Raw genomic sequence first — 12,539 nt, forward strand, 5'->3', positions numbered from 1 at the left:
AACATGAGAGCAAACTATATTTTTTTACAGCACATTTAGATGGAGAGAGGCCTATATACAATCTATAAAAGCAAGGTGTGGATGTGTATGTTTAAAAACTGAAAGTATGAAACAAGATTCAGCCTGTTTACCTACACTTTGTGTGTATAGGTTAGCTACTCTGGCGTTCAATGTACCAGCTGTTATTGATGATCTCTCCCCCTGGACCTGTCGTCCTGGCTCCCCCTTGCCGTAGCACCTTTTGTGTTGTACCTTATAAATCTCCAGTTGCAATAGCAGTTGCTTCTTGTGGATGTTGGAACACTGAGCTACTAGCTGTTTCAATGTCAGTCTGGATGCTGGGTGTTGAAGAGTCCATAGGTCCCCACATTCTCTTCATGTAACCCCTTTCACTGGGATTACTGTGTAGTAGCATTGCAGCAGTTCCCAATTCTCATCCTGTGTCCATTTGTGCTGTGTCCTTGCTCCAGTAGCCCACTTACTGTCACTATGCCTTGGCTCCTCTACACCTGACGCAGACCTTGTTAATCCACATGACATCCGAGCCGGTATGGCTTCAATCATATATCTCTCGCTCATAGGCCTAGGCAGGCTTGGGTAGCATGGGAGGTCTAGCCTGGGGACCCTTAACTGAATGCATGCCCTGGCCAGGATTTGAACCCCCACCCATGGTTCCAAAAAGCATCCAGTTGTACTGCTCTCAAATGGTTTTCATCATAGTTATCTGACAGATACTTCAGAATTCATATTAACCAATCTATATCATCTGCACCCCTCATATGCGGAGTCCCCCAGGGCTCCATCCTTGGACCACTTCTGTTTTCTTTATCTAAACTAAACTGCACTTTTCTGTTAAGCCCAATAACCTCAACAGCCTCTCCCGTCTCAATGAATGCTTCTTTGCCATTAATGATAGGATATATTCAAATTTCCTCTATCTCAATGCCAGTAAAATACAGGTTCTTGTGTTTGGCCCTGATAGTTTCTCTAAGGAGGTCAGTCAGTACATTGGCCCCTTCTCATCCAGTCTAGTTTTCTTCACCTTAAAAATATTGCAAAAATCAAATCCTTATTGTGGGGGGTTTTTGTTGTTTTTTTTTTTTTTTTAAAGGTGCAGCACCACTGCATTCTCGTGCTTTGTACCCTTATTATTTTCTCATACTTTCTCCTTTTTCTTTTTATTTCTTGTTATTTTTTCCTGCCTGTCAACTCTGTCACTGCCATATTACTGTACATGTGCAATTGTGTGAATAATAATAGAAATAAATAAAAGAAAAAGCACTAACAAGAGGAGCTTATAGAAAATTTATATAGCTCATCTTGGGAAAGCAAATATGTTTGACACAACAGTGCATTCAGATCATGATTCTGATTGCAAAAGCTGCCAGACAAGACAAAAAACAAACAAAAACAACAACAAAAGGGATCTATTCAAGGTATATGCATCCATTATATGTGCCCTTATTACTCATCTATCAGATCACTCCTTAAGCATTCCTGTTTTGCCTCATGTTTTGTGTGTTTACATTCTAAAATCAAGTCCACATTCAGTTATTTAAGCCAGGTTTAATCTGACCCTATGTTAGGTATCAGCTAGTCTGCTCACTAAATAGTCATTATTTCTGCTCAACCTGCATCTGACTGATCAAACACTCAAAAAGCTGCAGAATAAAATGCAGATTTAATAAGCCACCATGACTTTTGTTGAAAACAGCAGCAAGACTGCCTATGATCAGTGAAAATCCTGCTGAATAACTTTCTCACAGCTCTGGCAGCATGTTTTCAATGACATCATCTGTCGAAATAGGATCATGTCTGATGCTTACCAGAGGAGCCACTAGGTGGAGCATGTGACTGTAAGTCACAGTTTAGAAACTTGTCCTAGTGTAGATAGCGTCTTCTATATTACCAACCAGTATGTATGCAGGCTGCTCAGAATGAACCGCTCTGTTATGCAGTTAGTGTGCATACAACATGAAACAGCATGTAGACAATGTTGCACCAATGTACAATGTACAAGGGTATGGCATTATTTTGTAGTTTTTTCCCCTTATTTCTGAGAAAATAAGCTATTACACACAAGAGGAAGATTAGTGTGTATGTGTGTTTGTGGGAAACCACACATGTGCACACACAGGCACACACTGTAGCTGATGGAGGAGCAGAAGATGGGTTTTTTGGTAGCAGTGGATAGAAGAAGAGACTTGTTTGTCTTTTGCATTTTTGCCTTGCTCACTGTTAATCTTCTAGGTGACATTTGACATTATCCTGTTGGGTGGGGCCGCCTTGGTGATGTAATCCCTGACTACATAATCTCCAATCAACCTATGGTCAGTCAGATAGCTCAGGATAATGGGAATTTTAAGAGTCTGGCAATATTATGGAAAGAATACTTTATATATAGAGGTGACTTCATATTTATTTCCCCTGTGGAGGATGACACTGCTGCCACTCAGTTCCCATTATAAAGCCACAATTGTGATGAATATTTGAAGCAGCTAAGCCTGGCAGCACAGGGAGCAGTAGGCACACACAGCTTTGAACCATTTTATTAAAATGCTACAAATTCACCCTCTTCACTTTTTTCAACTACATGTTTCACTAGTTTTTTTCCATTTAGCCAACCCCTAACCATTCATCGCACATTCAGATAATTCATCTACTAGGCCACTTGCCATTCATTGATCTTATGGTGTGTGGCAGCGATTGTGACATAACTGTTTATCAGTAATGAGTCACGGTGGGTTTGCAAAAAGGAAGGTGACGTCATGTCATACCGGGATCTGTCCTTTCCCCATGATGCGGTCTGTACTCTCGCCATCCTCTTTGTTCTGCTTGGTCTTGTTGTAACTCTTCTCATAGCAGAGCAGCCTCAGGGTCTGAGAGCCCTCCAGCTCGATCTCAAACTCCTTCAGCAAACAAAGAGAAACACAAAAAAATAGCTGAGAAGAGATTATCTTACATAAAAAGAGGGTGGGGTGGGGGTGGGGGGGTATCTGAGTGCAATGATGCCAGCAGACAAAGATAATACAAAACAGCCATAATACCTTCAGAGAAATCAGCATGCCATTGCATTTTCATCTATATAACCCACTGCACACACAGCTGACTTCCTATAATTATGTAAGGAGCGCATATTTTTGAGGCCCACACTATGTTGGTTCACTTAGCTTTTGGACAGATGTGAGTCATCACCAGCAGCTCTTCATTAGTTAGTATTATTTCCACTTTGCTTGGCAAACTCCTCAAAGAGTCATTGGGTCCACTATGGAAAGTAATGTGTCACACATGAACTGATCCTATGATGATATCTCAGAGCTTTTTTTTTTTGCTTCATCCAGCTGTGTTATTAATGCATTCACATTTGTGCATGCATGTGTGTGTTTCATATATGCTTGCAGGAGCTCCAGATGCACTGGAAGTGATAGATATATTTTAACTGCTCAAAGATGGGCAACTAAATGGTTAAAAGAAGAGATGTCAGATATGTCAGATATATGGCACGCAGCATAGACTGTGTTAAGGTGGAAATATGTTCAGGTATGTCTTCCTGAGTTAAATCAATGTGCTAATATGATTGTACAATGCTGAGCATCCTTGAGAAACCTGCATAACTGAGGATTCAATTCAGGCACCAGCTGGTTGTATAAGTGGGTGAGTAATCTGTTTATAATGTTGCATTTTCCAACACAGACAACTACATGTCTACTTAATTAAAACCAGCTTTGTAGGTATGAGTCTGTTGCGTTGCTCGCATCTTTTACCTCATTCCATTTGGGTTCAGTGGTGTATCGATACACTCTCGTCTTGGCTTTATTTGAAAAGAACCCAAAGGAGTCCACCTCCAATGTGCAGTAGAGATCTGGCAGGGAGGAGATGATTTAATTCAATTTACATTTATATGGCAAATGACTTCTTCTTTGTGAATGTATTACATTAGCAAAAGGACAACCTGAATGTTTGATGCTATCCTAGGAAAATATGTCAAATCAAATTTCTACAAATCAGCCTGTGATGCTTGATTACAGTGGATCCAATTACACACTTACAGTTGAAAGTTTAACCACAAATAACACTGTTTCCACTGTTTATGGACAAATTAAAATTGAATTGAACTGAAAGGTTGCCTGATTAAAGGTGAGTGACTCACTTAAGCTCTGTTTGAGGCCGGAGGCAGAGTGGACAATTACATTCAGGAACCCGTAGAGACCGGAGGACTCATCCTCTGGAAAAGTGAGTCAGGGAGCAGACAGTAATAAAAAGTTAGGAGGGACTGGAAAAGCATGCCGATCTCTGTTTGCTTTGGAACGGAATGAGACAAGGAAGGAAGAAATTAAATGGAAGTGCACAGTATTAAAACCAATCCTCTCTTTATCCACAATTATTAATGATTATTATTTCATTCCTGGGCACATTATGAGCAAGTTCAAGGTTTCCAGTAAAAGCACAGACAAAGCGTAAAACTATAACCAAGCCTGTACATAAAACTGCCTCATAAGCACTTTTGACTATCCGTAACTTAAGAGAACTTAAAAGTAAGTCTGTAAAAACAATTTTACTCAGGAAAAAATATTAAAAACAGGCACCCTACCTTCTTTATTAATACTAAGTGGAATGTGATGGACAGTTTGGAGTTTTATACAAGAGTTGGTCAACATCTGCAGCTCCATGGACGTCAGGGAAACAGTTTTAAAACCTTGAGGGAAGACAGTAAATGCAGACTGTAAATCATACTGTATTTCTAAAAACACCATGTGCCTTACAGAAGTGTGAAAATCTAGGTTTCTTAACCTAAATGGATTGGTAGTATTTATGCAAACATGCAAACAAATTTTGCATTCCTGTACTTCAGATGACTGGGTCGGCTTCTCTGGGACACTTACATTTCTTCTGCTGTTCCTTGATGATCTCCTTCCACTCTGCACGTTCATAGTCAGATGAAATCAGGAAACTGTAGCTCTGGAAGAAATAGATACATGAAAAAATGCTGGAGAAAAATTTTAAAGAGCATTAAGAGATGGGTGACAAATTAAAGGAAAACCACCACTACAATCAATGCATTGTTGTGTTCATCCTACAAGTTTCTGGGACTGTACAGGAGGAAGGGAAAACCCATTTTTAGTGAAAGATATTGCCTCAGTTCATATTTTAATGGCAGTGGTGGAGAGTGCGATTTCATTTTTGTGTTGAGATTTTGTGATTTGCACCATCTGCATATAAAAAACCTTTCAAAGACCCCTTATCACTTGCATCAGAGTAGACATGCTTCCTCATAGGATATATGTGGCTTCTCCAGGTTTTCAGTTTGTTCTGTTACTGCTCTGCTCCGTGTATGTTTTTCTTTTCTCCTGTAACTTTCCAGCAATAAAAGCTTTGAGTACTGAGTTCATGTTCTGTCTCCCAAGTCCTGCATCCGGGTCCAAATCCTGCCAGCCACACAGCCTTTTATGACAAAAGGGAAAAATGGATCCAAACCAAATACAACATAACAAAGCATAACAAAGCCATCGCCCCTTCCTGTCACTGTAGAGGTCAAAGCTCAGGGTTATGGTTTAATGCATCCACCGTGCAAATATTCACATTCAACTCTTTACACCTGTTGTCATGTAGTAATAGTTGTGCAAAGTATCATGCAGCAATTGCTACATACTCATAAAAGAAAGTATGCAGGTAAGAGCTGCACCCCAAAAAATTACCCCCCCCCCCCCCCAAACTTCAGTAAAATGAGGAGAACAGATGAAATATGCAGAAACAGAGTATATAGGGAGCAGTGAGGGGAAGCTGATGGGGGAAGAGCTGTTGATGACAATAAAAGCAGAGCTAGTTTAGGATAGAGAGCGTCATTACCTTGCCGTTCTTGTTGTAGAATCTGAGGGGTATGCTTGGGGATGTTAACAGGAGCAGAGACTCCTGTTCAGACAGCTTCTTCCTGAGACGATCAATGACTTTTGAACCCTTGTTCGCTCTCTGGAGGTGAAAATATTTGACTTTATGTGCAAAACTGTGCAAAGCTCAATCATAACTGTGAGAAAAAAACTTGCAAATGTTGTGTTACAGTTTAAATTACTGCACATATCCAACTACAAGAAACATCTGCTTCTAAATGTCGGCATCCATAAATCTGGATTAGAGCATACCTTCTCTCTTTGAATCTCACTGCGGAGGTGTGAGATCTTGACCTTCATGGCATCCAGCTCTTCATCTGGGACTTGAGGAATGGTAAGTGGCTCGGTCTCCTCGGGGCCCTGGAAAGTCAGCTCGCTCAGGGGGATGTACCACTTACAGTCGTACTGCTGGTTTTTACTATAGCAGGACAAGGACAGGAAATTTAAAGGAGATTGTTGGTTAAATGAAACAAATAATAACAGAGGGACATGAAAGAGGATGAGTCAAGGAGAAAAAGGAGGCAGCAGAAAGGAAAGAAAATTAGAGGGCACAAAAAATTGGACAACAATTTCTGTCAGCTGATGATGCTGAAAAGTACTTTATAATTTATAACCAAAAAAAAAAAAGAGAAAAAAAATGTAGAGGGCCTTAAGGAAAATGCTGAGAATGATAAGTTTTTACAACAATAAAGAAGTTATAGAACTATAATGGTAACTGTCTTATTCAAAAGCTGTTAAGAGTCTTAATGTATATTATCAGAAAACATTTAGTCATAAATGCAAATGATTGTTGACACTGTTATGAAGCTCAAGTCTCATTCATCAAATTCTAAAGTGTATTTTAACTGTCTGAAAAAAAATCTTAATTTATGCACAATTAATTTTAAACTTGGTTGTTAGCAATGCCGGTGATCTACTGGATGCATTTCGGTGTATCTGAGGATGACAAAAATGAGCAGGTTCTTCTTACCCTCCAATCTGTTTCTTCAGCTTTGCGCAGAGCAACAGATCAGTGAAGAGGAAGACGTGCCGTAGCTTCCTGGCTCCTTCCACCAGCTCCACCATGAAACTGTCCTTCAGCAGCTGGCGGTTCTACGGCAAAAAAAAAGAAAAAAAAAAGACAACACTGAGGGGGTCAGCAGCACAACATTTTTATGTCAATTACTAAACAGCTGGCAACAAAGCAAAAAAATAAATAAATAAATAAAAAAACGGTTGGGAGTCAGTTCAATTTGGACAAATGTGCATCTAAATGGAATTGCTTGTAGTCTGGATAATGGGAAAAGGGGGTGGGGGGATCTTAGTGTGTTGAGACCACTTTAAGAGTCACGGTAACAAACATGTTAAATTCTGTGGAAAGGTCACAGCTGGTTTGCAGAACCTTTTTAAGAGCTGCGTCTGAAAGCATTATCCCTCCTTCTGTTCTCCCAAATTCCTACTTCTCTTCCACCGGTTTGTGAACGAGGAGATAAGAAGGACAGGAAGGTGTGAAAGAGGGAAGAGAGTGAGGCGTTTAGTTCTACAGCATCAAAGATGACTACCAATTCACTCATTGTATACAACCTAAAAATATTACCAAAAGAAAATCACTCCCCAAAAGTGGTGCACAACTTGCATTAAAGCTGTCAATTTCTTTTCAAATGCTTCATCAGGCATAATCATCGATCATCAAGTCACAGAGGAATGAATGAGTAAGGGAGGAAAAAAGAGGAAGAATGATATTTGTGACATCAGTGACCAGAGCTCTGATCACTGATGTCAGACTATGTAATGAGATGTGTAATTTCCTTATTTGCCAAAAGGGGGCAGTGATGCACTTTGCTTAAGAAGGAAATTAAAACAAAACAGAAAGCAAAGGAAGACCAAACCACATCTCAGTCGGGAATGGTCTGCTTTTACATGCTCATAACGTTTGTTTTACTTGTGGTAAAGGTTTAGATCCAAGCGGTTTACTCTAAAAAGGAGATTACAATATATACTCTCTGACTTTTAATGCTACTTTTTTCTTGTGATTGACTGTACACATCATAATTTGCACTAAAATGTTGTGTATGCTTGAATTGAATGAGTAAAGTTTCAAGCTTTTACACACTTTACCCTGGATTGTGTAATTTTATTTTGGGTAGCAGACAAATTGTGTTAAGTACAAACACATTTAGTGAGGTAAAGCTTTTGCAAATCAGCTTATACAATAAAACGAGAATGAGCACTGCAAACTTGAAAATGCTGGCAAGAGTAATAGCTTAAAAAACAGCTTATTTATTATAACATTATTAATACAAAAATAATTTATAGTCCATCTACCGATGCTCTCCAACTCAAGAATATCTGAGGCTTTAATGCTCATTTTACATAAGAGTCTTTGAGTCCATTAAGAGGAAATCTGAGAGAGAAAGGAAGGGAGAGTAGAAGCCAGAGAGAGAGACAGAGGAGCTCTCGACAGAAAAGATGTAATGCTGCAGGTTCTTGCTGTAGATAGACAGTGAGCCATGCGACATATCACCAAAGCAGCTCCACTGCAGTGATCTGCTGTTGAGGCACGCACTCGCTGCCTGTCCTACAGCAGATTACGATCATATTCTGATCCCTGAAATAACAATCTAATAGAAAATGAATTCCCACTGAAGGATATAATTATTCATCACGAGCTACACAATGATGGCTGTGATCATGACTAAGGCCTGTGATAGATAGCTTCCGGATGAACTGCTTTCTGTCTGTCTGACAGCCGTCTCTAGTGGCAACTGTTATCTGCATCTGTCAGTTCACCCAGAACAAGAAGATAGCAAGAAGAACCCTAAAAAAACATGTTTAACTCATTTTGTCCTCTTTCCTTATATGCAGTTGTATTTGCCTAATCAGGATTGTGCTGTACCAGTCAAGGATGGGTAGTGTACACACACATTTCTCAGTCTCCATGTGTTTTTGTATGGGGATGACAGATGACAAAATAAAAACTTCTATCATTTCATTGCTTTGTTGTTTATTTCATTGTGTCACAAAATTCACTGTTTATGGCAACATTTTTTAAACATTTGGTTGAGGGTTTGCAATGTTAAGCTTAATTTAGATTCCTGCCTTGAGTCTATGCGATGTGTAGTTACATTTCTAAGGAGGTGCACACATCACGTTATGGCACAGGCTGCAGTCTGGGGTTTCAGAAGGGTTTGTGGTCATGGTGTATCTCCATCATAGCTTTAACGCAGAAGCATAAATCCACTGCTATACAGCCACCAGAAAAGGCAGAAATGGGAATATGGGAAGACAAGGAGCATGTTCATAAACGAGGAGCTACCTCTGCAGCATGGATGTAGTTTGATCATGAAAAGTCAAAAACAGACCATAATTCACAAGCACAGTTTTACACTTGCAAATTATGCTGCACACAGGTCCCCACAACCCTCAACCTAACCCAACAACTCAAAATTCTTCTACCACCTACACAAGAACCAGATTAAAGTGGAATTTTACAATTTTACAGGAATATTTTATGTTGGGCCTGTAATCATTTGTTTGTGAAAAGGGTTTTTATATTTCAAAGATTTAAATTTTTACATTCTTAATTACACATTTGCCCACAAGTGCTAAATAAAAGTCACATATTGAAGGGGTACCATTCATTTTTTAGTATATCATTTTAAGTGTAAACAAGAAACAGTCCCTCTAGATGTGGGAATCACCAGACACCCCAAAACTATTAGTGCGATTTTTAACATTTTGCTGAGTATTGCAATAACATATCACAATTTATCACCATTTTCCCCACTACAAATTACATGCATGTCCTCCAAGTTATTGCACTTTTTTTTTTTTTTGCTGCAAAATAAGACTGTCAAAGACACAAACACTGTCACTAAAAACTGCCATAAATGTTGCCAACCAAATGTAATTTAATTATTACATTTGCACTCAGCAACCTTCTTCCTCTATTGGAATATGACCAGAACACAACCAGCCGGCAGCCAGTCGAGTCGAGTCCCCTCGAGTTGTGCTCACTGACAAAGACTCATTTAGAGTGACGGCAGCTTGCTGGCAATCTGTCTCACTGCAGTCGGTCAGAGTCAGACTGTGACTGTTTGCAGAAGGGTTGCCTCCCATCAGACGACCTGTGCAATCGCCTTGCGATCAAAAGTGGTCGCGACTGTGCAACACCATCAAGCTCTGGGAAACCGTTTGGTCACTGCAAGTTGCAATCGGTCGCAGAATGTGGAAAAGCTTCAATAAAATCACCAGACAGCCACCGATTCTTTTTTGTAGATACAAGGAGTTTGCTCTTATTTTTATTGGTGTGACTTGTGCTGAATTAGCAGGTAGCTTTGTCATGCTAAGTGTGTCCAGTGTTGGATGGTTGTTCAGTTCAGCCGATTAAATGTAAGTTTGCTCAGCTAACTTTATCTCAGGATGGTGGTGCCTGAGATGAACCGTCTTCTTCATAGTTTTCACAGAGTATGTTAACTTATTCAATAAAATATCAGTATTCAGTGTCCCTGTATCGATACAATATTGCCACACAAAATACTGCGATACTATGCTGTATCAGTTTTTTTTTCTCCCATGTAGTCATTATATAAACTGTTAATTCACTGAATTTACAGAAAATCTACTACATCGTGACAAATATCATCATCAGGATATTAGATTTTTTTAATGAGATTCCACAGCCCAGGGGCAGCTATTAATAAACCTGCCATGCTTTTATGTAAATAAATAAGTCTCTTATCATAAGTTTTTATTCATGTCATAATGAATTAAGGGTTTGATACGCTGAATATCTATACATATATTTTTCTTGCCTAACTGAGACTCATTATTTTACCCTTGCATGCAAATAAATGCCAGCTGAGACTCATTCCTGAATCAGTAATCTGATGAATCTTTACTTTTGTTCTGAAGCTTCTTTGTTCTGCTACTAGGAAGGGGGGAAAAAAAAGAAGACATCTTTAACAAACCAGCTGTCTACGTACATCAGATGACATTTTCACAACACTAATCTTAGGAGAAATGTGTCTCTCTTTATTTCTTGTAAAAACTGAGCAGAACATCAGCAGCGTAAGAGGGGAAAGAGACTGACATCAAGCAGAGCACGCCGACGCAGAGAACGCAGATTAAATATTGACCATCTCCTGGAGGAGCCTCGCTGACAGCATGTGCACGAGCACTGGCACGAGTTTACAAAGGATCTGTGTTTATTTATTTAGAATACATGCTTTAAGGGTCACACTCATGTGTGTCTGTTTATGTGTGTTATTTTTATCTTGTAAAAACAATAGGGACATCTTTGAGTAATAACAGGAAGAAGCTGAAGTGTGTAGATGACTGTGTAGATTTACCTCCACTCACATCAGGAGCATTTATTTCCCATAGGCAAACAAAGCAGAGCGAGGACATGAGCGACATCATTTGCATTTTAATTAAGCTAATTTCTATTTGCCCCCCCCCCTTCCTCATGTGGCCAGGCCAGGACCTCTGGGGGGGCACCTGTTTTGCTATGCTCCTGCATTCCTCCGATGACTAAAACACAGGGTACTCACAAGCAGATTTCAGGTCAGATCATAATTGAGCACTCTGACCTGTTTCCTTTTGTTCTTGCATCCTCTCATCACCATCATAACAGCAGATTACTGAACTGAAGTGAAATTTAAACAATCCACCATGTTTTAAATGGGTTGTCCATATTCTGTCATCACTCATATCGAGACTGTGACAATATATGTAGAGTGTTTGAACAGCTGGTATGAGTCCTGTGTGCAGCCAAACAAATATTCAGTGCCTGTAAATTCACCAAGGAAGGGAAAATTTATGCTTAACAATATGTCTGTGTAGATTCTCAGTTATCCAGGTCATAGTAGTCTCTGGAGCTTGAAAAAGGCGACTGGACTTCTTTTTGTTTCTTGAAGACGTTTCACCTCTCATCCGAAAGGCTTCTTCAGTTCTCAACCAAATGGTGGAGAGACCCAGGTATTTAAACCCCTGTGGGCGTAGTCCCCTGGAGGTGGTTATGACCCTCTATTGATCATGTGCTGAACACATGTGCCCAGGTGTGAAGGGGGCGTGGGTCATATTTAATCAGTGGTTTCAGTTGAAACCAACTTAGGACTCCGCTCCATTGTTTCCTGTGGCCTATTGAGGTCACTGGAACAAAGGTGTGAATGGGGGTTGAGACGTCTGGGAAGGGAGCTCAGGACAGCACTGTAAGCGGGGGAAAGTTGGTGACGTAATCCACCTCCTCTGTTCAATGATGGTTGTTCACAGTGGACATAGATGGCTTCTTTCACTCCTCTTTCAAACCATCTGTTTTCCCTGTCCAAAATGTGGACATTGGCATCCTCAAAAGAGTGCCCTTTTTCCTTCAGATGCAGATGTACTGCTGAATCTTGTCCTGTCGAAGTGGCTCTTCTATGTTGTGCCATTCGTTTGTGAAGAGGCTGTTTGGTTTCACCAATGTAGAGGTCCGAGCACTCTTCACTGCACTGAACAGCATACACTACATCGCTGATCTTGTGTTTGGCGGGTTTGTCCTTGGGATGAACCAGTTTTTGTCTTAGGGTGTGACTTGGTTTGAAGTATACTGAGATGTCATGCTTGGAGAAAATTCTTCTGAGTTTCTCTGACAAGCCTGACACATATGGGATGACAATGTTGTTCCTCTTGTCC

The 12,539-nt window shown here is 40.0% G+C and overlaps 1 protein-coding gene across 1 annotated transcript in view; it reads right to left on the reverse strand.

Moving 5' to 3' along the window:
* Positions 1-12,539, reverse strand: part of bcr (BCR activator of RhoGEF and GTPase) — a 94,455-nt gene that overhangs the window by 7,826 nt on the left and 74,090 nt on the right. Inside the window, exons 9-16 of the mRNA XM_030742519.1 lie at positions 6,856-6,977; positions 6,138-6,303; positions 5,848-5,967; positions 4,884-4,959; positions 4,592-4,696; positions 4,151-4,225; positions 3,765-3,862; positions 2,778-2,909 (exon numbers count right to left, since the gene is read on the reverse strand). Of these exons, the coding sequence (XP_030598379.1) occupies positions 2,778-2,909; positions 3,765-3,862; positions 4,151-4,225; positions 4,592-4,696; positions 4,884-4,959; positions 5,848-5,967; positions 6,138-6,303; positions 6,856-6,977 (894 nt within the window). The remainder of the gene's footprint in view (positions 1-2,777; positions 2,910-3,764; positions 3,863-4,150; positions 4,226-4,591; positions 4,697-4,883; positions 4,960-5,847; positions 5,968-6,137; positions 6,304-6,855; positions 6,978-12,539) is intronic.

Source organism: Archocentrus centrarchus, chromosome 12 (genome assembly GCF_007364275.1).
Source record: "Archocentrus centrarchus isolate MPI-CPG fArcCen1 chromosome 12, fArcCen1, whole genome shotgun sequence".
NCBI lineage: Eukaryota > Metazoa > Chordata > Actinopteri > Cichliformes > Cichlidae > Archocentrus > Archocentrus centrarchus.